Raw genomic sequence first — 26784 nt, 5'->3', positions numbered from 1 at the left:
CTTTCCTTCAGGGTGATAATCAATGGGACCAGAGGACCCTTGCCCTCTTCTCTTCATTTTCTCCTCACATCTACATCTCTTCTAATGTGTGAATTCAGGCCCCCAGGGTCAGGCTGTGAATGTGTGGAGGGACTGTACCTCTTTCTGTTAGACCCAGCCTTCCTCAGAACATTCAAGGAAGCTCTTTCAATCCCCCTTTCCCCAACAGGCTCCTTGTCATGTCCTCCTGGTTTTGTGGGTCTAGGCCCTGGCTAATTTGTGAGGGTGAGGAAGGGGTCCTTGTTTCTCCTGCATCCCCTTCCGCACATTGAGTGCTTGTCCTCGAGAAGACCTAGAGCTTTCTGGTTATAGAAACGTGATACTAAAGTGTTAGGGACTTTCCATGTTATCCTTCCAGGAATATCTGATCTATTAAAGGGTACCTCTGGAGAGTCGGCCCTGACCTCAAGGGCTGAATCTCTAATTGTGATGCTCACGGCTCTGATTCAGTCTCATGAAGGAGATAATTTGCATTGGGATGGCTTTTGTAGCCAGAAGATTACATTCTACAATATTATGCAAAAACTGCTCTATCTCTTCTTAAGCCAGGATATGTGGAGACAGAAGGAGAAAGGAAACAGAAGAAGAAATGAGGCAGATTATTATCTCCTCTGGCAAATTTTCTTAAGTCACTGATCTCCACTAATATTCCTCTTGTTAGAATACTAGAATATTTGGTCAGAGTTACTCATCATTTGCTTCCCATTTATGATTAAACTTTTTCATGCCCAGTTCTTTGCAGTGGTATTTCAGAGGTTAAGGGAGCAAAAATTGTTTTCACCCTCAACAGCAGATGGTACTTTTTTATCTGGTCAGAAATAGCTGAATACAACCTGTGGAGATTTTACTTCCCTACCACTTGTATCTCTCATGTAAAGGAATCTCAGTGTGAGAGGAAGGATTTGCCTGCTAGTGTGATGTGACTTGGTCCTGAAATTGCAGTTCATCTGCTTTCCAAGCCTCCACAATACCAGCTTTGAATGGGAGTTTGGTAATTGATTAATGAACTGTCAGGTACAATTGGGTTTTGTATGGCAGAAGCCCGGAAAGAAAAAAGGAAAATGGAACTTTCCTGCTCCAGAATCTTAGAAAAACTCCATGGCAAAATATTCGAGCTTCCTGGAAACTCCTTTCAGTCTTGTTCTTAAGGTGGCACAGTTGGATCTGAATTTTAAGACTACCCTAATACATCCTTGGGGGAGAATTTGTAAAGAAGGCAAAATGAATTAATGTTGAATACAGGAGAGGACCGTGGTGTCACATGCTTTTCAATAGCTCTAGAAAATACCAGGCTTCCCTGGTGGTTCAGACGGTAAAGAGTCTGCCTGCAGGGCAGGAGACCCAGGTTTGAACCCTGGGTTGGGAAGATCCCCTGGAGAAGGAAATGGCAACCCACTCCAGTATTCTTGCCTGGAAAATCCCATGGATGGAGGAGCCTGGTAAGCTACAGTCCATGGGGTTGCAAAGAGTTGGACATGACTGAGCAACTTCACTTTCTTTTTCCTTCTTTAGAAAATGCCAGAAAAGAGGAAGCAGTTCGGGAGACTAAAGCGGTGCTTTCTTCTTCCTCCTCTGCTCTTGCTGAGCATGCAGCATAATATGGTCCTGGAATGGGTGTCCTACGTCCCTATTCTCTCCCCATAAATATGTTTTATTTTATTTTATTTTTATTAGAACATCTCAAACATACACAAAGTAAACAGAATAATATAATGAACCCCTATGTACCTTTCACATAGTTTCAGTGATTAATATATTTATTTTCACTTATGATAGTAACAACTATATTACATGAAATTAGGGAAGGGGTGGGAAAAACCACTTCTCGCCCCTTATCTCACCTACATAATCTGTCTTGACATTTTGATGTGTTTCTTCCCTTATAGTTTTGGCATAATGTTATTTTGATTGGGCTGCTTTTTCACAACCGGTATTGTAACTGTTTTCCTACCTTTCTAGGTAGTCTTTTAAACTGTTACTTTTAAATGGCTGCAAAATACTCTGCTTAGTAGATGGGGAATATTTTGAAAACATTGATTCTCTTAATTTTTTTTTTTTTTCGTTTAGTGTTAAATGATGTTTCAGAGAATTTTTCTATATTTTGATTACTTCCTTGGACTAGTTCCCAGCAAGAGTAGGATTATTGGATCAAAGGGTGTGAGATTTTTAAGTTTCTTGTTATGTATTGCCAAACTGCCTTTCCCACGGGTGAAGCACTGTGCTGCCGGCAGCAGGTGAGGGCATCAGCCTCGCTCTTCACAGTGTTCATTTCAGTGGTTGTTACGGGTCTTTTATAGGAGAGGACTGATGGCTTCCGAGATGGCCCCTTTTTCTTCTGGTGGTGAGACTTCCTAAATCAGACATTAATTCACGCCATATTTCATCTCATCCTCTAGGTGTTTTCATGCCGACTAGGGAACGAGCACGACACAGCTCTTTCGATCGTCGATCCAGTACAAATTCATGTGGAGCTGGTAGGAAATTCTTCTTACCAGAATAGTTCTGGATTGATGGATGCATTCAATAGCGAAGATTTTCCTCCCATCTTAGAGGTAATGATGACAAGTCTGGATAACACACTGAGGCTCTCCCAAACACTTCCCTTTACTTGAACTACTTATTTGCTCTGCCAGACTCAGCAACAGTTCTATTACTTCAGCAAATACAAAATACATATGACGTTGTCTCTGCCCTAGAAGATCTTTCAGTCTTGTGGAGGATGAAAGACCTTTTGATTGTCTGGTATGATCTTGAAGTTCAATGAAAGTTTATAGAAAGCAGAGTTCAACATAGTTAGGGATATTGATTGTGAGTGAAACAAAAGAAGAGTCTGATCAGGGGAAGTAGGATGTAAATAGGCTAAGAAGGAGAGCAGTTCTGAATTAGGAAGCAGCAAAGTCAGGGGTAGAAATGGCCCAGCAGAGCTGAGACTGAGGGAGATCTCACTGCAAGAAGTCTGGGGACGTGAGGAGGAGGGAGGGGAGAAGCGGAGCAGGTGAAGCCAGGCCAGGACCGATTGAGACTTGGATGTTTTATTTCTTTGGTAGAGAGGGAGTAATTAATTCATAATCCGTTTGAACTGTAGGAGGTTTGAAAGAGAAAAGCCATTCTGATTTTGGGGCTTCAAAAAAAAAAAAGATAAAAGTAAGTAATAAATAAAGCACTATACCCAGACTTCAAGCAGACATCCCATTTTAAAGTGGTCTTGGGTTGGTGTCTATACAGCTTTTTCCACTGGTAGCTGAATTGCTCACGACTGAGGAACACCAGATTTTCAGAAATACTAGTATAGAACTTGACTCATTTAAGGCTCTGTTTGAATAAAGGAGAGAGAAATTTTGTAGGGCGGTCAGTTGGCTTCAGAAATTTAAAAAATAGATCAAAGCAAAATGGATTAACCGAGTGTTACTAATTGGCTCTGGAGGAGGCAAGGATTGCCCTCTGATTCTCTGCTTTGATGATTATATATACTTGTAAGAAAATCATTCTACCGAAATATTAAGTGCTCTAGTAATTTTGCCTGCTTAGTATTTTTTGTTTGGTACAGTTTTGTGACATTGGACCTCACATCTGAGACATCTCACCTCATGGCTATTCGTGCTTGATTTCAAGATCTCCCCAGTCTTCAAAATGAGGAAGTGTCTGTTGTATTTCTAGAACCAGAGTTAGAGTGGTACCTCTGAGGGGTGTGGACACAGAAGCCACTGCAGCTTTAAAAACTGCCACCTTTTAAATCTTGTTAGATTCAGTTACAGGCCCTGGATATCAGACTCTCCTATAATGATGTTCAGCTGTTTCTTGCCATTGCAAAATCCATCCCAGAGCAAGCTAATGCTGCGGTGCCAGACGCGGCAGCCTTGGAGGCCAGCTCCGTTCACAGTTACCTTCCCGGTGCTTCTCGAGGGGGCGAGGAGGTCAGAGAAGGGACAAGACACACCTTAGACCCTGTCTTGGGTAGGTATTTAACCATAAAACCTGTCCAACCTTCCCCCAAATTCCCTGTCTTCTTAATGTTTAAGATTTTCTTTTGCACAATTAGATTATTCAGGGTATAATTGTCTGTCATTAAGTATAATTGTTAAGTCATAAGTATGACTAATTCTTATTTTAAAAAGAAGGAAAACATCCCAAACCAACTGTTCTAACCTACAGTATTTTTCTTCTTACCATTTCTTCTAGAGATACGGGTAATGCTAAGGTTTAGTTTTAAACTTTGTTTTCTTCCAAAAGTATATGGATAATAATACAGAGTTTCAGTTTTAAGCCTTTAAAACACAGCCAATATAGGGAAAAGACTTAAAAACTTCAGGGTATACTTGATAACTTCCAATTAGGAGCTTATTTTTGCCTATAGAAGTGAAATGACTGAATCACCAGTTTCTGATTTCTTTTTTTGCTTCAGCTAGTCTGTGGGTTAATTTACATTAAATTACTTATAAAAATATATATACCATTTCCTCCTGTAGAGTTACAGCTGGCTAGGCTGCAGGAGCTGGGGTTTAGCATGGATGACTGCCGCAAAGCTCTCTTGGTGTGTCAAGGTAATTTGAATAAGGCTTTTTCCTTTATCTATTATCTTGATAAACAATAATGTTTGATAATGTTTATCTTTCCATTTCCTCCCGTACTCCCATGGATGCCTTAGTGAGCTGGAGTGTGTTTTGAAAGCCCTCTGTGGTTTTCTGTGGGCCGAATATAATCTTGGGCCAGTAATAATGGGATGCAGTATTTTATGTTGCACGTAAATGTGGGCTCTGGAGCCGACTGCTTGGCTTCAGATCCTTGTGCTGTCCCCTACTGGCTCCTTGTTAGTGACCTGGGCAAGTTTGACCTCTCTGTTCCAGTGCTTCCTTACCTGCACAAGTGAGGATAGAAGACCTCCCTTGGTCCTTTGTTGCTAAGAAGCACTCTATGAAGAACACACAGCATGTGCCTTGTAGACGTTAGCACTGTTGCTACTGGGAGTGGCAATGATGGTGACACTGATCAGCTTGGCCATTGATCAAGCTCCTCTGTGCCTAGTCTTGTTTCTTGTCAAGTCCTCATTCCCTTGATGGTGGCATTCTTAGCCTCACTTCAGATGGGGAAGCTGGCCCAGATGGTTTAGTAAGATGGTTTCGTCTCAGGCTATGTTTTAGCGTGGGGCTGGGATGGGTTTAAAGCCAGGTGTGCCCATCTTCCTTCCACTGTGTCACACCACCTCTCCACCTCCCTCTGTGCTCTCCTTGTCTTTAAGTCAGAGATACAACAAAACTGTATTTTTTCGTAGTCTTGATACTTGGGTGTATATCCTCCCTTTTTATTTCTCTGTGTACTATATACAGGCGTACCTTGGAGATTTTAGGGGTTTGGTTCCAGACCACCACAATAAAGAAAATACTGCAGTCAAGCAAGTCACACACAATTTTTGATTTCCCAGTGTGAATAAAAGTTGCTTTCACACTGTATTGTAGTCCGTTGGGTGTGCAGTACCATTATGTCTATAAGAACAGTGTATGTATGCTGTTGGGAAAATGGTGCTGATAGACTTGCTCGACACAGGGTTGTCACAAATCTTCAATTTGTAAACTGCAGTATCAGCAAAGTGCAATAAAACAGTATGCTCAGGTATCCAACAAACACACACACACATGCATATATATATATTCGCATGTGTTATTTATACATGTTGGTAGATTGTATTGCAAATACTTTATAGAATTACAGTTATAATTTATAATATTGTAATATTATAATTATATTATATATAATTTAAAAATTATAATTTTTAAATAATTTAATAAAATTTTAATTATATTATATAATTAAAATTATAAATTTAAAATAATTTAATAAATTTAATAAAATTTTTATTAAAATTTTTTAATAAATTAAAAAATATTATAAATTATAATACAATTTATAATATAATATTAGCATTGTACCTTGTCATTAAAATTATATGTAAATGATTCTTTTACATTGATCTGAGGACATATTATAATTTATTCAGTTTTTCATTCTTTCATTATTATACACAATTCTGTTATTAATATTTTTGTGTATGAACTTTTGTCTACATCTCTATTAGTTTCTTCGGTAGTGAGACTTAAAAAAAAAAATTTGTTTATTTGACTGCACCAGATCTGTTTATTTGGCTGTACCCTTGGTACAAAGTGTCTTCGATGTTTGATGTGGCATTTGGGACTTTTTAGTTGTCACACGTGGGATCTTTTAGTTGCAAACTCTTAGTTATGGCGTAAGGAGTCTTAGTTGCAGCATGCAGGATCTAGTTCCTTCACCAGGAATTGAACCTGGGCCCACAGCATTGGGCACTCAGAGTCTTAGCCAGTAAAGCACCAGGGAAGTCCCTCTTTGGTAGTGAGACTTGAAAGTGAAAGTGAAAGTCTCTCTGTTGTGTCCAACGATACAGTCCATGGAATTCTCCAGGCCAGAATACTGGAGTGGGTAGCTGGTCCCTTCTCCAGGGGATCTTCTCAACCCAGGGATCGAACCCAGGTCTCTCGCATTGGTGGCAGGTTCTTTACCAGCTGAGCCACCAGTGAGACTTAGTATTGTAAAACCTGGATCAGAGGATGTAGATATTTTTTGAGGCTCTTTACTTGAGTCGACAAATCTTTTTCTGAAAGGATTGTACCAGGTTAAACTTTGACCACTTGTGTGGTCTTATCACATGATTGTTTGCATTACCTATCCTTTACCTCTGAAAACAATTGGAAGGTAGGCCTAATTATCTTATGTGCTTTAATTTCATTTTTTCCTAATCATAATTGCTTTTGGTGTAATTAACTTCATATCCCTTAATGTTTACATTTCTTTTTTTTTTTACTCTTTAACAATTCAAACACATTAAAAAAATTTCTAAGAGCCTTTTGGATTTTTGTTACTCTTTATTTCTTTAGTAACTGAGGTTTAGTTCCACCAATAATAAAGACGATAATACCAACTAATGTTTATAGAGCCTCTGTTATATGCCAGGCTCTGATCTGAGAACCTCCCAGGTGCTCACTTGTTTCTTCCTCATGGCAGTCCTGTAAGTGGGTGCTGTCGGGCAGAGAGAGACCAAGCTACTTGCCCAAGAGCCGATATCTAGTCAGTGCAGGATCAGAAGCCAGGCCATCTTGCTCCAAAGCCTATGCCCTGAACCACCCACCACTGTTACATGCACTGGCCTCTGGTAATTTATAAGTATGGGGCTGCATTGCTTTGCTTTTCGCTTCTGTTCTTTTTTAGCTTTGGCAACCTGATTGTGTTCAGGGGGCTGTTGTTTAATAGTTTTACAGTACGTACATGGTTGAGAAGACCAAATATGTACAACCTAAGACCTTTGGGAACAGTTACAAAGCAGCACATCAAAATATGCAGAACTACATAGTGAAGATTAAATGCTTGAGTACCAAGTGGCACCTGGAAGTTTGGATCCTCTCCATTCCTCTTTCCTCCTCTCCTCCAGCAGATGTCACAGTAGAGGAAGGATGGCTTCCTGCAAGCATTTTGAGCCGGGTCATATGGTAAACTTGAGTAGAGGTGTGTAGTAAAGAGGGCCTTGTTCTGTTCGCTAAAAAATCAGGATTCCTATTATTGTGCTTCGTTTTCCTTGTTGTGTCTGAGACTACAATCTGGCATCAAGGTTCTCTTGGACTGTCTAGTAGGTCCCTATCAAATGCATTTCTCTGTTTCCCCTGTGAGTTGCTTGAGTAGCAGTGGGAACAGGTCCAACTGATCACCTTTTGATTTCTTCACAGGTCAGCTGAAAAAAGCAGCCAGTTGGTTGTTCAAGAATGCTGAACCCCGGACATCCCTTTCCCTGGCCTCCAACAGCCAGCAGAGCCAGGGGGCGGCGCCAGCCCGGTTGATCTCGGGCGTGGAGATGAAAGCTGAGAGCGTGTGTATCTGCTTTATCGATGACTGCATGGACTGCGACGTGCCTCTAGCCGAGCTCACCTTCTCCCGTGAGTGATCGCCCAACCGTTAGGTTCATCTCCAAGATCGGCAGCTACTGCTGTCTTTTCTTCATGTTACTCATGCTCTTCCATACCTAATAGCATTAGCATGGGAGAGATTTAGATAATGGTTTTACATGTGTTTCCTATTATTTGTATTTTAAAGACATGTATTTATTTGCTGTATGTGGCCTTCAGACTGTGGGTTGGGAATAACAAATTGTCATTGATGAAATTTCTGTTCTGTTAACATGTGTGCGTGCTTAATCACTAAGTCGTGTCTGGTTCCTTGTGACCCCATGGAGTGTAGCCCACCAGGCTCCTCTGTCCATGGAATTTTCCAGGCACGAATACTGGAGTGGATTGCCATTTCTTCCTTCAGGGATCAAACACGTTTCTTATGTCTCTTGCATTGACAGGTGGATTCTTTACCACCATGCCACGTGGGATGTGCCACATGGGAAGCCATTTTTCTATAAACAGCCCTAGTTAAATAATTCCTGATCTCTCCATTTTGTTTATGTTTTCATGTCTCTAAAGATTGTAGTTGTTGTTGTTTAGTTGCTAAGTCGTGTCCAACTCTTTGTGACCCCATGGCTGTAAGCCACCAGGTTCCTTTGTCCTTTGATTTCCCAGGCAAGAATACTAAAGTGGATTTCCGTTTTCTTCTCCAGGAAGGTGGGTTGCTATCTTCCCTGAGCCAAGGATCAAACCCATGTCTCCTGCATTGACAGGTGGATTTTGTACCTCTGAGCCACCTCTGGCTTCAGGGAAGCCCAAAGATTGTAGGGAGTACTGTTATTAAAGGGATTTAAAAGATAAGCATAGAAAATAGGGTTTCCATGCTATATGTCTTTTGAAAATTAAAAAACACAGAGGCTTGTTAGAAAGCTCACCCCATTGTCTCCTCCATAGGGCCAGATAGGAAGAGAAACCCTGTTCATCTGAGAGCTGTCCCTCAGCAGAGTGGGTACGACTGTAGAAGGGCTTTATCCTCAATCACATCATTGTAAGCCATGTTAGATGCAGCTACTAAAGAGAGTAAAGGAAAATCTCACTTCTGTGTTTACTTTTAATTTTCCATCATTTTGATCTTGTAAGTCACTTTTCCCTTCAAAGGAAATTCGATTCTGGGGATTTTGTTCAACCTTTTACACACTGTGGGAGTTTTCCTTTTCTCTGTGTTTCTAGGCACCAAAGGGCCACTTGATTAAAACTAACAATGGGAATTTTGACTGTTTGCGTGAGTGTCTTTTCTGCAGAAGATAATTTTTAATTTTCTATGGTAATCTTAACATTTTGAGCTAATATTTATGAGAGCATGACTGTTCTCATTACACTACCTTCTTTTCAGATATTCAGGAAAAAATGTGTTTTTTTATGTTGCTTGGTTGCTGGGGCTGGGATTGGTGGGGAGACACATGAGGCATTTACCTCATTCACAACATTTAAAGGGCAACCACGAAAAGCAGTGATTAAGATAAGTGATACTTTAATGCAATATTTTTAAAAATCAGAATTTATTAAATAAAAATCCCATGATGAGCAAAATATCAAATTTTTGTGTGTTCTCCTATAAGATCATTAGTATTAATTATAACTAATAGCTGTTTGGGCTTCTCAGGTGGTGCTAATCATAGAGAACCGCCTGCCATTGCAGGAGATTTAAGAAATGCAGATTCAATCCCTGGGTCAGGAAGATCCCCTGGAGGAGGAAATGATAACCCACTCCAGTTTTCTTGCCTGGAGAATCCCACGGACAGAGGAGCCTGGTGGCTTACAGTCCTTGGGGTTGCAATGAGTTGGACACAACCAAAGTGACTGGGCACAACAGGTCTTCATTTTTATTATGATAACATCAGTTTATAACATACAGCTTTCTTGTGTACAACCTTATATTTCCACTTCTGTATACACTACAGTGTGCTCACTACTGAAAATTTAGTTTCTCTCCATCACCATTACAGTTGATCACCCTTGCTCCCATCCCCGTCCCTGCCCTCTGCATCTTTGTGTTTATTTTTCTAACATCTCTTTAATATGCTGTGTCAGCAACAGAAAGTTTTGGTTGTTTCCGCCCCACCACTACAATAAGATTTGCTTTCGTTGCAGGTCTGAATTTTCTGCAGCATGTAAGAACTAGTCCCGAAGGCCACGCCCACTTCACCCTTTCTGGAGATTATTATAACCGTGCTCTGTCAGGTCAGTATAATTATCACGGGATTTAAAACATACACTTTAGCATTTGCCTGGGCCTATCTCTACATAAATCTTATATGAAGCAAAGGAGTGGGACAAGACAGGGAAAGATGAAAAATAAGGGCACGAGCACAAAAGGTACAGATTTTTTTCATATTTCTAAAAATATATTTGGTATGTCACAATGGAATTATTTAAAGTTTTCATAGTTAATTCTTTTTGATCCTGGAGTTTGGCTCATTTCAGAACATGAAATTGCTCAGTAGTGAAGGATCACTCGTCTGGCCCTGGCAGTAGCTAACTTTCAAGTGAGATTTAAGTCCACACACATTCTAAACTTAAGGCCTCCTCACTTCCTACTGGGCTTGTCTCATTAGAAGAGCACTGAGTTAGTGACAGTACATAACCTGCCTTGCATGCGTACATACTGTCGCTTCAGTTGTGTCTGACTCCGTGTGCCTGCCGGGTGCCTCTGTCCTTAGGATTCTGGCTAGAATCCTAGAATACTGGAGTGGATTGCCCTGCCCTCCTCCAGGGGATCTTCCCTGCCCAGGAATTAAACCTGAATCTCTTATGTCACCTGTGTTGGCAGGCAGGTTCTTTACCATCAGTGTCACCTGGGAAGCTGGTAAATGAGTATAACCTGCCTTATGTATTCCCTAAAGTAGTACATGGTTGCTCAGGGCAAGCTGTTCTTCCAGAGACATAAACCTTGATACAGTGCAAATCATTTTCATATTTTTTTCCTTTCACTGGAAAGACCAGAGTAAGGATATATGCAGATGGACATTCAAGAACAATCCAGTAACAGGGCTGAACAGTTTGAGCTGCGACATGCTTTACCTTAAAGAGAGTTCTTTGTAGGTCTGGACAGAGTAGACCAAGTAGTGTTGAGGAGTGGTTGCTGCCTTTGAAGTCAGTGGAAAATTAAACTTCCAGTGTGTTTTGCTGCCTGCTCATTGTTCTAGAGTACGTGTCACATTCAATTTTATATGTTAGTTAACATTCTCCCTTCTCTGTTCTGGATTCACTTAAAGCCACACTCTTTTTTCCTAATTGTTCAAAATGTTTAACTTCGGAGTAATGGTCCCAGCCCTACTAGTTGAGAGAAAGTTTTACAGGGCATATGGTAGCTATTTTTTTTGAGAATCATTTATTTTCCCAGAGCAAATATTGCTTACTTTTACAGTTGCAGGAACACATTCAGGTCACTAAGCACTAAATGGTGTGAGGAGAGGAACGTACCAGTGTTAAGCTACATGTTAGATTGGATTTGTATTAGTAAATCACCTCATCTATGGCCAGTGGATTGTGTTTAGGGAAAAATTAACTGGCCTTGAAAAGCCATCTTTAAAACCACAGCAAGATACCATTTTTCTCATCCAACAAATGGGCAAAAAGGAAGTGTGACAGACCTAAGTGTGGTGAAAATATGAGCCATAGAAGTGTCATTTCCTATGGTCAGAATTGTAAATTGGGACAACCACTTTTGAAAACAATTTGACGTGACCTAGAAGCGTACTTGGCAACCCTTCAACATACTTCTTCTAGATCTGTGCCCTTGAGAGTCTCCTATGTGTCCTAGGAAACAAGTGAAAAAGACTGCTTCTAGTAGTGGTCTTCCAAATAGCAGCAAAGCTGGAATCAAGTGCAGTATCTCTTAGCAGTAGAATAGATAAAGTGGTATGTTCATAAGTGGATTGGAACTCAGTGGTGAAAATAATGTGCCACAGATATATGGCATCAATGTGAGCGGATCTCAAAGACATGTTATTGATCAAAAATAGAAACTTGCAAAAGAATACACACAGTTGGATTCTATTTATGTGAAGATCCCCTACATTAGCGGGACACACTAATGTATTTATTCTTCAGAAATGTATGCGTGGGTGGTAAAACTACAAAGAAGAACACAGGAATGATTAAAAATTCAAGCTAATTGGGTCAAGTGGGAGAGGTTTGGTGGGGAGTGGTACTCAGGAGCTTCAAAAGCACGTATAATGTTCTGTTTCATAAGCTGAGTAGAGGGTACATGAGCGTTTGCAGTGATTTTATTATTTAAGCCATACATAAATGTTGTTTAAATATACCTTTTGTACATATGACACATTTTAAGATGAAAATTTCGAAAAACTTAATGAATTGCCAAATATACCTATTTATTCAACCAATGGTTCTTGATGTAAGAAGGTAATTAAATTTAATAGTTACTTCAGCCACTGACACTATTTTTCCAACCTGAGTCTGAGACTTTTTTTCATCTTGAGTGTATCAAAAACAGGGCTTGCCTGCTCTTTAATAGAAAAGGGCACATCCCGCCTGCCTGCCTTCCTCCCACCTCTGGAAGACCATGGTTGTGGTGCGTATGTGCTCTGCTGCCTATGTCCTTGAGACAGCATAGCCATCTGTAGGATAACCTGCATCTAAAGAGGGTGCCTTCTGTGTGAAATCAAGTTGGAAATAGAAAGCTGTTATCCATAGTATGTCCTTGCTGAGCATTTGTGAATGGTGTTCCCCTGTAAACTCTTGGTATCTGCTGAGCAGATGTCTTATTTCCTGTGTTCTGCTAGGCTGGGAGCCATTTATTGAGCCCTGGCCATGCTCCGTATCCTGGCAACAACAGGCCGCAAGTCGTCTCCATCCTCCTCGACTGAAGCTGGAAGCCAAGGCCAAACAGCGCTTGGATGTCAACATCACCTCTGTGCTAATTGGTGAGTGAAAGTTGTCTTTTGAACACTGGTACCCTTCTGTGCATAAATCCCTTGTCTGGAAGACTGTTAATTCTGGTTTAACAATTACTTGGGCCTGTACCAGACGTTGCTTACTCCTCACAGCTGCTTTCCTAATAAACCCTAACTTGGCCTTATGGTGCTCCTCACCCAGTTTTTCCAGAGGTGGCATCCCACACTGGTCCTCTCGGTGCTCAAGCAAGAGTTATGCCATGTAAGAAATACCCATGTCCATGACGAACTTTCTCCCCATGATGCTTGGTCACTGGGGTTTATTAAATGTCCTAGAAGTGAGTTTAGATTCATTTCTCTCACACTATTCACAGAATAATTCTTGAAATGTATGATTTTGATTGTCTTTAGAGCAAGGTCAGTTGTCTGTGCTGTTTCTCATCAATTGTTCTGTTGACGTAACTCTAAAAATCACTGGGTTAACGGGTTGTCAAGCTAATGGCGTGAACTCTGAAAGTGTCTTTGACAACACTGAAATGTACACTCCTGGATTCGATGTAGTGAGTCAGAATCTTGTCCCTATACTTGTCCTTATATCAGAAGAATAGTAAATTTATCACACAGTGAGATAGCGCCTTTGTTCACCATGAAACCTTCTCACTGTTTGAGTTACTGATCCGTAAGCTCTGATTTTTGGTAACACTGTAGTGTCTGAGTGATAGTAACACGTGCTACAGTTGTGCCTCAGTATCCAAAGGGATTGGTTCCAACACCACATTCCCTGCCCCTCACCTCCCCCGCTCCCATGCACATCTGTGGCTGCTTAAGTCCCTTGTGTAAAATGGCCTAGTACAGTGAATACAGTTGGCCCTCCATATCTGCCTGCAGAGCCCACAGATATGGAGGGCAGACTGTCCTGCAAATTTGTGAACTTTGTGCAGGGTATCTGTTGGGTTGAGTCTCATAGAATATCCATTGGCTTATTCCCTGTTAGAGTTAGGAGAATGTGTAGTGAAACGAGACCAGAAGTTTATTGATCCCCAGATTTTAAAAACACTGTTTTACATTTGTAGGTTTCATTAATATCAGCAATGTAATGGTAAATTGATCTCATGATTCTTCTATATTATTTTGGCTTCTATGTTATTTCTTATATAATTTATTCATCTGGAAATTTAGATAAAGTTTGGGAAAGTGTTTTGGAAAGCCATGGTAAATAAGAGCTTACCTCAAACAAAAGAGTTCTATTGATATATTTCTTATGAGTATTTAATTTAAAATGTCTAATTAAAAATATCCTCTAAAAACCATTCTTGTCATTGGTAAAGCTGTTTTATTTTTTTAACCTTCAATTTCTTATTTCTAAAATTGTGCTGAAATCCAGAAACACTGCTGTGACCTCTTAGTGTTTAAAGAAATATAATTTCTATAGCCAAATACTAGAGCTGAAAACCAGAAACTAATCATGCTTGTGATATTAAAGTGTGATATTAAACAAAAAAGTGTGATATTTTAATTAGTAAAGAAGGTCTTTATCCAAGTGTGGTACATAATAATTTTGTTAACCTGCTCTTCCTGTTATAATTCTCTTGTTGAAAAAGTAAAGCCACTTCTGGAGAACTGTCAGCTGGATTTCAGCCTCCTGAGTTTGGTGGCCTCCTAGCTGGTCTTTCTTCCTCCAAACCCTGCCCCTTAGCATGGCATGCCATGCTCTTCCCAAAGGAAGTTGTTCTCTTTCCTAGATTTCTTTGCTATATTCCCTGTAACCCAGCATGTTGTACCAGAGTCACACCACAGTATTCTGTGTTCCCTAAGTGTGACGTGTGCCTTCATATCTTAAAGTCTTTGCATGTGCTGTTCTCTCTGCCTGGAATATCCTGTCTAGTCCTATTGGTAACCCTACCTGCTTCAAGACTGAGAACAAAGGTCCTCACGTCTCTGGTGATTGCCGTGTACTTGGCTGTGCGCTCCTCCACTTCCGCCAATGCAGACTAAACCTTCCTCTGTTAAATGCTCCCATAGCATTTTGTTTGTATCTTTCTTTTAGCTCCTTTCACAAAGTGGGATAGTTTTGTGGTGACAGTTGTTTTGCTAACGTTCATTTCTTCCAGTGGAGTATGAGGTTCTTCAAGAAACCAGCTTTCTCAGAATCTAGCATAGGGCCCCGCATTTAGGCAGGCATTCGATAAAAGCTTGTTTTGCTGAATTGAAGTGGTCTGACTTGAATTCTCAGTCTTTACCATTTGTGTTCTCAATACCTTTGGGGAATTTTTCCTAGACCAATACATAAGTACCAAGGAATCGTGGATGGCAGATTACTGTAAACAGGACAAGGAAGTAGACCCCACCCCATCTGAAGACTGGATGGGCTCGTCAGTGGATCCTCCATGCTTTGGACAAAGTAAGATTTCTCTCTACACATGTCTGACTAAAATCACCTTTGACCCCAACAGCCATGTTTCAAATAGAACCATCATTTTCTATGGAAAACCTACAGGAAGTTCTGACTGCCTTCTACAGTTGTTTTAGTCTGTGGAAGGGACTTTTTTTTTCTGGCACAACACGCTGAACTTTTCCTCTCAGCTCTCATTCCACCATTGTGGGAGGAGAAGGACCTGCTCTGTGCCATTCCTCAATTCCGGTCACGTGGCACATAAACCGGGGCACCTGGAAATGCACTGGGGTGGCCATTGGTCAGTTTGTGTTTTGCTCAGCAGAACAGTTTAATTGACTGGGCTTTGGGCCTCGATCTTGAAGAACATCTTTTCAAGTTTCTAAATCTGAAGATTAGAGAGTTTGGATATATTCTTGAAGAGGGAGGGCGGGCTCCCACGTGGAAGCAATTGTTTCAAGGGGGGGCCTGTACTATAAAGGAGAAAAGAATTGAATGCCCAGCCTCTGAAAGAAAAGTCAGTGTGTTCTCTGTTAACAATGTTTTCTTTCCTTATTTAATGCTTCACCATGGAGCTCTAATTTCCTCAGAGCCGGGGAGGTTGTGATGGCCAACGGCATGGTCCTTAGTTGTTCCACAAGCCATTGTCATCCAAATTCAACTCAGCCCCAGCTCTTTCAGTGTGGTTTCTTTGGGGAGTCTTGGCCAGACTTCACATAGCTCATGAATACTTAACTGTTCCATCTGGTCTGCAAACGTGTCACGGGAAGATGGATTTTCTTAGTGTACGAAGTATTTGAACTGGTTCGTCTCTCCTTAGGGTGTATAAATGGATTTTCTCTCTGCCTTGTACTTCTTGAAGGAGGAACAAGGCCACGTCAGCTCTGTTTGCTCTATGTGTTTCCAGACTGTTGCTTCTGAGTCTCAAGGCCATTGCTTGGAAGCCAGGGCTTCTCAGATATCATCAGTTTCAATTCTAGCTCCTCCTCTGACCTTCCCCATTTGTGTGTTGAGAGAATGTAATGGAGTCTACCCAGAAGGCTCTAAATAATCTTTGTAATATGTAATGTGTCCTAGAGAGTGTGTTTCTAAAAACATTATTCATGCAGAGGGATCTTAAATCCAGACTCAGTGCAAACACTAAGAAGGCTGAATCTTTTGGATTTTGATGAAGGACTTTCTTTTGTCTCTCTCCCACTGCTCCCTTCCCTTTTTATTTTAACATCTCCTCTTTCTTTATAGTTAAAAAGCTACCGTATGTATGGTAAATGCCTGTGTTAAATTAAAGCTAGATTTTTATTTACTTACGGATTTTTGTGGTTACTTAGGCTTATAAAGTTTTAATACATCTTTTTAATTAGGCATGAGCGAATATACCTAAATTTCCCAACTCTCTTCATATTGAGACTTCTTGGATGATAGAATAGCAAGTGGGATTGTATTCTTCTACTAGGCCTGCTAAAGTAATTGTTGGGCATTTGTTTCCAAGGTCAGTCGGTTTGGATCTTGTTGAACCAATCACAAACCTTCAGCTCTTACTCTGGAATATTTAGTAATGATCCCCCCCCCCCCCCCAGATTTGTGCATTTTATTCAGGCCAGCTTCAAAATAAGACCTTGAACTAGAGGTTCTTAATATGAAGTTCAGCCTAAGGGAGCCACTGATTTCTTACTGTTTCTTTAGCTGGGAAAGAAAATAATGGCCTCTTTTTTGACCTTATCATTGGCTTTGTTCAGGAAGGGCTGAGATTCCATAGGTAAACCTGGATGGCATGGCACCTTACTTCATTAGTTTTGTAATCAGGGACCTTTTATGGAAATGTAAAAAAAAAAAAGTTCTAGAAATGTCCATGTTTAACATGTAAATAAGACCATGAGGTAACTCCTCAGCTGAGACTGTAGCCTTGGAACATGGGCTGATTCTTCCCCTTGAATTTTTGAGACCCGTGGGGGGCTAGCGTTCTATTGCTACCGCCATTTCCAATTGGAGCGGAGTAGCTCTCACTGAAATCTGTACTGCTTGTTCTTGGTTAACTTTTCTATGCCATGTGAGAACAAGCATGCTTTAAATTAAAAATCCTCAAAAGGCTGGTCATTCTGTTCAAGTGAATGTGAGTGCATTTTCTTTCCCCAACAGAGAAAAAAAGGAGCATGCTCTGTTGACACAGGCTCCACAGTAAAAGCCAGCATTAAAGCTGTCTGGCTCACCTCATCAAGTACTTCGTGAGCGCCTAGTGATCACCAAAGGAATGAGCCAATAAGTGCATGATGCTTGCTGTGTTTGTAATGTACACTGTTTGCGCTAATGTTTTGGAGACGAATCTTCTTTTTCGCTGTATTGATTCTCACCCTCTAACTTTGTCTCTCCTGTCTACCAGGCCTCCCCCTTGTCTACCTTAGAACTAGGAGTACAGCCAGTCTGACTAACCTAGAGCACCAGATCTATGCTAGAGGTACAGTACAGCCAAGCGAGGGCTTGCTTTATTTTCCTGTTTTAAGAACTGCCTCGTACATCTTATTTTCTGTGAACACGGGAGCCAAATGGGGGTATACCCAGTTATGAGTACTTTGTTTTAGTAACAGGAAAGATCATTTCCAACTAATGGACAAAGTGCCGTCTTGTATTAGAAGGAAGTGACGTGCTGATTGTTATTCTGTCTCTTGCATGTGCTTTTTAACCTTTAGTGGAAATAAAATCAACTCTACCGTGTATGATGCAGAAACATCCAGTGTCAGTTAGAGGTGATGTCTATACTGAAAAGCAAATGAACGGAAGAAAACCATCCTCCATCAAGCCCTGCAGCGAGTCTTTGTTTATAGACTACTCTGTGAATGTTTATTCTTATGGTAATGCCAAGGGCTGTGTGGACTAGGAGCTATGATGATCAGGAATGGAGCTCAGAAAAAAATTTCCAGTAAATAATTGCTTAGACACAAATCTTAATCTCCTTAGAACTGAATTGAGGTTCTTAGGAGGTAGAAAAAAGAATGTTCTTTGTTTCTATCTCTGATCCTTTAAGGGTTCTTGAGAATTTGACTGGTAAGTAAATATGAGAGGAAGACATCATAAACTTCAAGGAATTAGAATCCCAAAATGTTCAGTTCTTCTTTTGTGTGAAGGAGTGCAGTTTAATGTGAATGATTTATGTTTGTTGTTGGCTGCCACCACCAGATCCTGGGTCATAGTATATTTTGTAAAAATATACCTTTTGAGCTTCCTCTACTAGGAGTTCAGAACAGGGATATTAATAAATGAGGGCAGTACTATGATTTTTTTCTGAAAGGTTTTACTCAGATTGATGTTTGTGAGGAGGGCTCCCAAAGCCCAGGCTTGATTCTTCCTTTTTTCATGAATTTATACCTCTTAAGTTTTTCTATGTCTGTTATTTCATCTTTTGGGCTAAGCAAAGCATTATTCCTATGTAGCCCATGGGGACAGAAGCTCAGAGAGACTAAGTAATTTGCCTCCATTCACATGAGAGGCCTGGGACTTTATTTCTCTGATTTACAAGCCAGGTCCTTTCTGATAGGCTGAGCTGCTTAGAGCATAAGAACCCGCACTGTGTATAATAGTCACATTTCCCTGGGGATCGGGTCCACAGGGCAGACATTTCCTCAGCTGGAGCTATTTAAGCTAAATGTGGACGTGAGGAGCTTGAGGTTCTTTCAGCCTGTGAACCAATTAGGTCTGGTCACCAAAGGAGGTTTCTGAGGCCACCAGGGAATCCTGTTCTCTTTGGTGAGCTTGGGGCTTTTGTCCTCTGGAGCTATGCCCAAGCCAGGTACACAGTTGAGCTGGACTCTAGTGTGGAAGATGTCCGCTTCTTCCCCTTTGAGTTCAGACTTGTGAGCCCCTCCACTTATTTTTATCCTCAGCGAGTCAGGCTGTTGAAGTCTCTGCGGGTATGTGCAATCTACACAATCAGCTTGGGGACCTTAGCAGTGTGCCTACCCAGGCTATTTAATTCCACAGCCATATACTCGTGAATACCTTTATATGGGCTCCTAGCACTTTATTCCATGTTACAGTGTGATCAAAGCCATTTGCCACCTGTTCTTTTTAAATCTAATTTGCAAATGGAAACTTAGCGTCTGGCTCACAGTGGGATATGAAAGCACATCTGGCTTCTTTTCCTCCTGGGCCCTTTATCTCCTGCAGTAAAGCTGTTCTCTGGCTCAAGGAGAGGGAGGTTCCTTTCAAGGTGCCACAGTGAGTTCTGTTTACCCTGCTGACAGCTCTTAAATTTTTTACTCCCCCTCTGCTCTTGTCAGCAGCCTCACAGCTACTCCTTAATTTTCAACTTGTTGAATACTGATTTTTTTTTTTTTTAAATCAAGCCTTGGGAACTAAGTGAGGCCATTGGGATGAGAAATGGGCATATTCTAGGTGGAGATTATATTTAGATGCATTTGGGGTGTCTCTAAAAAGCTAAGCACTAAGTTGTAGGAACACGCTGGAGCCTACTCACTTACTTAGACTCCCCTGAGCCGTTGTTCTAACCAAAACAGAGCTTGTCTTAACCTGAAATGGCTTGTTGTGGCGTGTGTAGAGCACTAACTTCTGAAAACTTGAGAAGCTACAAAGGGAAAAGGAAACAGTGGTTACTTTTTAGAAGATGTGACGCTGACTTAGCCCTACTGCCCCCGTGCTGTACCCGAGAGGTGGGAGAGGCAGGCTTTGGTGGGGTTGGCCTTCTTGATTTTGCTGGCAGGAAACACACAGTCCTAGAAGATGAACTGAATTTTGCTGTAGTCTTCTCAGCCGGCAACTGCAGGCACCTCCAGCTGTCATTTTCTCCACAGCTGCAGACAACTTGGATCCTGGTCTTCCGAGGGCTGTCTTTGTGCTTTAAACCCAGACACAGAGTAAGACTGGGCCTTGCCTGTTTTTGTCGGCCGGGTGTGTATTGTTGAGCACGTCAGCCTGGAGGCTCCCAGCCCTGGGCTGCTGCCGCCTTTGTGGTTCCTGCTCCCACCTCGCTCTTTCTTTGTGTGGCCAGTAGAGGAAGCACAGGCCCTGGTAGGGGCCAGGGCCTCTCTGCTCCCAGGAGCGCACAGCAGGCCGCACGGGCACCAGAGAGCCTTCCTCAGTCTGTTTCCAGTGTTCATAGTCAGGTCCAGCTCCCCCTAGAACTGGATCACTTACAGTCTCATATGGATCAGTGTTTCTCTCCAGTTTCCCCGATTAGAAGCTGCTTGGTGAAGGAAACCATATTTTGTGTTCTTCTTGGCATTCCATAGGACCCGCCTAATACAGATGGTAAGGATATCTGTGCAAGAAAAATGAGCTAAAAACTTCATTTAAATAGCTTTGGGATAGTATCTTTTTGAACTTCCAGGGAGGAAAACCCACAACTGCATATGTAAGAGAATAGGAAAGGATGTTTTTATTTTTTTATAAATGTGCTTGGTGTGACTCAAGGGTAACTCTTATACAAAAGAGAGCTTCCTGAAAGAAAAGGTGTTTTGGACAAAGTGATACAAGTACACGTGTTCTGTCTTGCTGCAATTCAGGTTATCTGTTTCGAATGGCTTTCTTGGGAGCAGTAGAGGTTCATGTCTGTCTTTTTTGATGCCAGCTGTGGTAGGTCTAATGCCTTCTCCTGCGTTAAGGCCCATAAGAATCACGGGAGAAGTGTGGGGTGAGAGTTGTTAACCATCACAGTCAGTTGTTGGGGGCCTGAGTCATCTCACAGTAGGTGGCAGAGTACATGAAGATGTCCTGCGTGGCCTGTCAGCACACCTGTGGTGCTTTGTTCTTTTTTCTCTCCACATCAGCCTCTTTGCACAAGAGGCCGTGGTGGGCTCTGCCTCCAGGTGTGGGGAGGGTCTCTGCCACACAGGTCAGGGTGTGTGCTGATGGCCTTCTGTTTGCTCACAGCAGAGATGAAAGCCCCCAAGCGCCGGCAGCCGTTTGTCCCTTTCGCTCTGAGGAATCATACAGGCTGCACTTTGTGGTTTGCCACCCTGACCACCACGCCCACCAGGTAAGGACCACACCATCTGTCACCCGGTGCCATCTCTGTCACCACAGGCTCCTGTGTACCAACCCAGCAGAGCAAGGCGGGCCCTCCATGAGGCTCTTGGGATCCATTGCATTTGAATCAATAACGTGCTGTCTTGCTGAGACTTATGGTGGAGGTTCTGGTTCTACATAAGAGTCTATAGTCAGAGAAGTAGATCTTGAGTCTGAAATATCCAAACTATGATTTTGATCCTGGCATCCATTGTTTTTAAAGTAAAAGTTGAGCAGTTTAAGGATGTGAAAGAAAAGTCACCCCATCCCTTCTCCTTGGTCTTCATTCTACTTCCCCCTTTAAGAGAAGCTGTATGCTATTATGGAATCAAATGTTTTGCCCACTTTTCTTCCAAAACTGCTTGAAAATACCTCTCATGTCCCTCACCTCCAACCTGGAATTTTCCAAACCTGTAGCATGCTTGAGTCCAGATGGAACTGGGTGGAGTTGGGAGAACAGATGAGTTCACCTAAGCCAAGTGAGAAAGCTTTCTAACAACTTTCTGCCGATTTAGACCTTGGCTCAACTCTCCAAATGCAGGCCGATCTTCCCAATTTAGTAGTGAAGTGTATGAAATGAGGACCAGAATCAGTTGATTGGAGACGGTATTTCTCCTGCCTCCACCAAGTATGGTAGTGCTCCAGAAGAAACCTTTTTTTTTAAAGTCAGTTTTTAGTTAATAGTCACACACACACACACACACACACACACACACACACACAAAAGTCACTTAAATATTGGGTTGGCCAAGAAATTCATTCAGGTTTTCTAATACTACAGTTCAAAGTCACAACTAGCTTACATAACCCCTTGGGTACCAGACTCTACTGCTGGCAGCAGGTGATTCTGCAGTGGTTGCTTTCAGCTATTTGTAAAGTTTCAAATGTTGTGATTGATCATGAGGTTAACTTGCATTACTGACCTTTAAGGTCCTCTTTTGTAGCCAGGTTATATGACCTTATTGCTGCGAATTGCGTCCTAGGAAGGTTTCTGCTTCCAGCCCTGAGTTCTGGGTGAGAGGGAGGTAGAGAGAAAGAGGGACCAGCTGATACTGTCTGCTTTGGTTCCAGGGCTGCACTGTCTCACAGTGGGAGTCCAGGTGTGGTTCCGGAAGGGAACGGGACGCTTCTGGATGATGCTCACAATGTTAGTGAGTGGCGAGAAGTCCTGACGGGTGAAGAGATTCCCTTTGAATTTGAAGCAAGAGGAAAGCTAAGACACAGGTAAAACGTGGTTTTCTTTTTGCCTCAAAAAAGGGGGGAAAAATATATATATATAAGTAATTGTCCCTAGTGTTTTGCCTCTTCACTTTCCTTTGTTAATGACTTTAATGTTTTATTTTCAAAAGGTGTTTAGAAAACCAGTGTTTCCTTTTTAAAAAAATATAGTGACTACTTGGGAATACATGTCTTTCCATCAGTTATCCCTTTATTTGACATGTGAGGTGGTAACTGGTATGTTCCGTGTAACTGCTTTGGGTGAAGCATAGACAGATCATAGCTCTCCAGTTCATTGCATCCTAGCTGGTTTTCATGATGGGGCGGTGACGTGGTCTTATGAAAAACGTTATCAAAGCATGGTGAGTTTTAAGCTACACGTGTACACTTTCAGCAAGCAGATGGTTTCAGGAAGCAAAGCCGATAATGATAAGATGCTCTAGTTCTTTTCTTTCTTAATATTTATTTACTTATTTGCCTGTGTCAAACCTTAGCTGTGGCACGAGGGATCCTCACTGTGTCATGTGGGATCTTCCGTTGTGGTGCACAGACTCTCTAGTTGCGAGGCTCAGGCTCTTGAGTGTGTGGGCTCAGTAGTTGAGGCTTATGGGCTTAGTTGCTCCGCAGCACGAGGGGTCTTAGTTCCAAGACTGGGGGTCAGACGCATGTCCCCTGCATTGGAAGGAAGATTCTTAAGCAGTGCACCCCCAGGGAAGCCGCATAAGATACTCTCATTCTAAGAATAACTCACTTAGGGAGACCACTTGGCTGATGCACTCAAAACCACCAAAGGCTGGGAATAAATGTGAAAGAACATTGTGCCTGGTAACCAAGAGGGTGTAAAATGTGTAATAAAATGTTCTTTCCAGCATTTTTAAGCATTTCTTGCCAGCATTTTTAAGTAGAAGGGCTGTCTGGTAGATTTTAAGATTTTAGCATTTGAGCCTCATTATCTAAAACTTAAGAGATTGGCTTCAGCCTTCTGTGGTCACATGTGTTCTTGGTGCGTTGATTTCTTTGTATGCAGACGTGCTGCTCAAACACTCTTCCTTCCATATAGCTCTGCGCCTACTCACATTACTCCCTAGTGGCAAGAGTTCTGAACTTGGGTGTCTCCAGTGGTTTTTAGGAAAAAAACAGTTTATAAAAAAAATCACTGCACTGGGCACACGTACCTGGAAACCATGTTAGAATTTCCAGGGAAGAGTGGTGAGCATTTTTCTGTTCCACAGAGTTCCTGGAGAAGCTGATTATAGAACCACTCGCTGTATTTCTTAATAAACACTGCCTCTGTTGTAGGAGTGGTTTGGCTTTTTTGTTATTTCCGTTTCCATGTTTTGTAACTCATTTCAAGTCCCACCTTTCTGCTTGAATTCGTCGAAATAAATGCCTTCTCTGGTGTTTCCCCCTTTGGCATCCTGTCTCCCACTCCCTGCCTCCTCCCCCCTTCCCTTCCTGTCAGCCTCAAGTCCAATTCCTCATTTCAGGCTTCTGGCTTGAATTAGGCAGAATCTAAAATAGAATTAAATGTGCAATTTCCTCCTGTTCCTCCTGTTCTGCCCACTGCCTTCTACTGCAGTTTCAGCAGAGCACGTTAGCCCTAAAACCCTGCGGGCTCTGTGTCTCATTACCTCGTCTGTAAGCTTCTAGGACCGAAGCCCAGTGACTGAGTGTGGTTCTGAGAGAAGCTGGAGATTCCACAAAAGAACCAAGGAGAAAATGTCGTTTTAGGCATTTCCAAGAGTGTGGTTATGTGATTACATTGCTAGCGCAGCATTTTCACTACCCCACTGTCCCACTTTTAGTTGATGTCGTCATTTCATGAAGGTTGAGGTGTAGGGGTGGGTGGAAGACAGACCGGAGCTAGTTCACCTGGTTTGTATAGAGGGAGGGCAGCTGCCACTCTTGCTCAAGCTCTGTACATCTTGCAGTTTTGTTTTAAGCATAAGACACAATTAAAAATATCCTCTTGATTTCCCTTGCATTAGGTAATCACCAAAAAGTTTGGCCAGCTGGGTTTTTATGTCATTATGCAGTAAATCCGATTTCAGGCTTTGCTCCTACTCCTCCCTCGGTAGGATTGTGCTTAATGTCTTTTTCTGTGTTCTGCCTGACAGACACACCCATGACCTCCGGATTCATCAACTGCAAGTGAGAGTGAATGGCTGGGAGCAAGTGAGCCCAGTGTCTGTGGACAAAGTCGGGACCTTTTTCCGATATGCTGCACCAGATAAGAATTCCTCATCCTCTACGGTGTGTGGCTGTGGCAAGGGTGTTGAGTGGCAGGGCTGTGCCTTGGCCACACACCCTCAAAGCCAGGCAGTCAGACAGGCCTGTAGTAGCCTTGCTCTAGTGAAATTTTCTTTCTTTTTTTAACGTTTTATTTTATATTGAAGTATAGCTTGATTAACAGTGTTGTAATAGTTTTAGGTGACAGCAGAATGACTCAGCCATACATGTCCATTCTCTCCCAAACTCCCCTCCTATCGAGGCTGTCGTATAACACTGAGCAGGGTTCCCTGTGCTGTACAGTGGGTCCTTGTTGGCTATCCATTGTAAATGAAATTTTCTTGTTCTTCAATTTTCCTAGCGCTGGGAAGAATACCCAAGATTATTTTGGGTCAATCATAGGCATTGATAATCACCATATAGATAAGCCAGCCAGTGCTTAGTTTTAGTAGAAAAACAGGACCTAAAATTGGCATTAATGCATATTACCATACCTGTGCAACTCGATTTTATCCTCACCCAGACCAACTGGCAATTTACAAGGTTGCTGAACATACATTGGCTTTATTCCACATATCATTATGCTTCCTTTATAGTCTGTCTTCACTACACTTTTACAAGGCTACTCCTTGATCCTTCTAGCTCCGTGTCTCCAAATTCTACTCTCTGGCATAAAGACAGACGTCCGCTGTTGTTTATTTTCTGGTCACGCATCCTCTCAGATACCCTGGCCCTGATTTTACCCAGCTGTAGTTCTAGAGATTGGAGGCCAGCCTGGAGAATGCAGCATTCCTGACCAGAATGTGCAGGTGGAGGTTGGCATCCCAACTGATATGACCACCGTGCGTGCTCTTGCCAGACAGTTACACTTCGGGGGGTAATGGTGCTCCTTGTTGAGTAGCCAGTGGTGACTAGGAAAGCGCAGATTTGCAGAGACGTGGAAGCTTTCCGCATGCTCGCTCGCTTCATGAAAAATATTCTTGGAAGACACTGATGTTTTCATGGTCCGTCTTGTGCCCCAAGTTTCTTAGAAAAAGAAGCTTTCTTTCAAGATGACTTTTTTCTATCCAAGTTCACATCCAAGAACAAAAGGACTAATTCCCCCCAGAGATACCTTTGTATTGTCTTGATGCATCCTGGAGAATTTGGGGTATGATTGTATGACTGTAAAAGGAATATTGCTTTTCCCATATCTTCCAAGATGCTTTTTCTTCATAGTAGACCGTACTTCATCTGAGAGTATTTATAAACACCGCCTTTGCAAACAACTTAAGTTGCCATTGAATTTAATGATGCCTGTGTCTTAGCTCTGTACTGATTCTTTGACTTTGGGGATCTTTCTTAGATTGGCAGCCCGAGCAGCAGGACGAATATTATCCATCCCCAGGTTTATGTGAGTATGATTTTTCTGTGTCACTGTGTTTACTGAGTGCACATATAGTTCCTGATTACCACTGGACTCTGTGGTTGGAATTTTTCTTTTTCATTTTCTGTTAATGATTCCCTTCCTTTTAAAAGAACTTGCACGGAAATGTTTTCACCTGACTTGGTCTATGAGACTGAATATTATAGGGAAGGAGAAAAAAAAGGGCAAATGTTTTGGTCCAAGGTCTCTTTTTCTTTCTAAGTTAAATATAAATTAACCTTTGTACAGCTATACATATTTTACAGCTTTTCCCCCAAAGGTCAACATGAAAGTAACTCAGAATGAAAAATAGTAAGATTCCCCCACCATTTGAGTTTTTAAACATCACCACAGGATGACATTAAAAGGCTGTTTTGTGGTTTTTGCTTATAATTTCTTTTCCCTGAGGATAGTAAGTTTTAAAATGTGAAATTTCAGATAAGCATAGAGGCAACAAGATCGAGATTTAAGACAGTTGTTACTGGGCCCTCGTTCTCCCGGGGCTTTGCTGGGCTTGGTCAGTGGAGGCTTTTGTGATGATTGTGTCCTTCTGATAACACTCTAGGAGGCTGTACTCCACCTTAAAAAAAATTTTTTTTTAATTTAAAAAATTTATTTATTTTTAATTGGAGGATAATTGCTTTACAATATTGTGTTGGTTTC

At 41.7% G+C, this 26784-nt stretch overlaps 1 protein-coding gene across 9 annotated transcripts in view; it reads left to right on the top strand.

Annotated features, from left to right (window-relative positions):
• Positions 1 to 26784, top strand: part of VPS13D (vacuolar protein sorting 13 homolog D) — a 265619-nt gene that overhangs the window by 79880 nt on the left and 158955 nt on the right. For 7 of the 9 annotated variants that reach the window (XR_009695793.1, XR_009695794.1, XR_009695795.1 and 4 more), the window contains exons 33-43: positions 2436 to 2591; positions 3783 to 3993; positions 4506 to 4580; positions 7785 to 7991; positions 10095 to 10184; positions 12752 to 12892; positions 15141 to 15263; positions 21135 to 21240; positions 22341 to 22493; positions 24605 to 24740; positions 26062 to 26109. Coding sequence is in view for 6 of the 9 variants with exons in the window: in XM_061160354.1 (XP_061016337.1) it covers positions 2436 to 2591; positions 3783 to 3993; positions 4506 to 4580; positions 7785 to 7991; positions 10095 to 10184; positions 12752 to 12892; positions 15141 to 15263; positions 21135 to 21240; positions 22341 to 22493; positions 24605 to 24740; positions 26062 to 26109 (1446 nt within the window). In the remaining 3 variants the exon portion in view is untranslated. The remainder of the gene's footprint in view (positions 1 to 2435; positions 2592 to 3782; positions 3994 to 4505; positions 4581 to 7784; positions 7992 to 10094; positions 10185 to 12751; positions 12893 to 15140; positions 15264 to 21134; positions 21241 to 22340; positions 22494 to 24604; positions 24741 to 26061; positions 26110 to 26784) is intronic. The other 2 variants (XM_061160353.1, XM_061160355.1) reach the window with 2 other exon arrangements.

The sequence above is a fragment of the Dama dama genome, chromosome 14 (assembly GCF_033118175.1).
Source record: "Dama dama isolate Ldn47 chromosome 14, ASM3311817v1, whole genome shotgun sequence".
NCBI lineage: Eukaryota > Metazoa > Chordata > Mammalia > Artiodactyla > Cervidae > Dama > Dama dama.
This window is presented reverse-complemented; position numbering and strand designations above follow the sequence as displayed.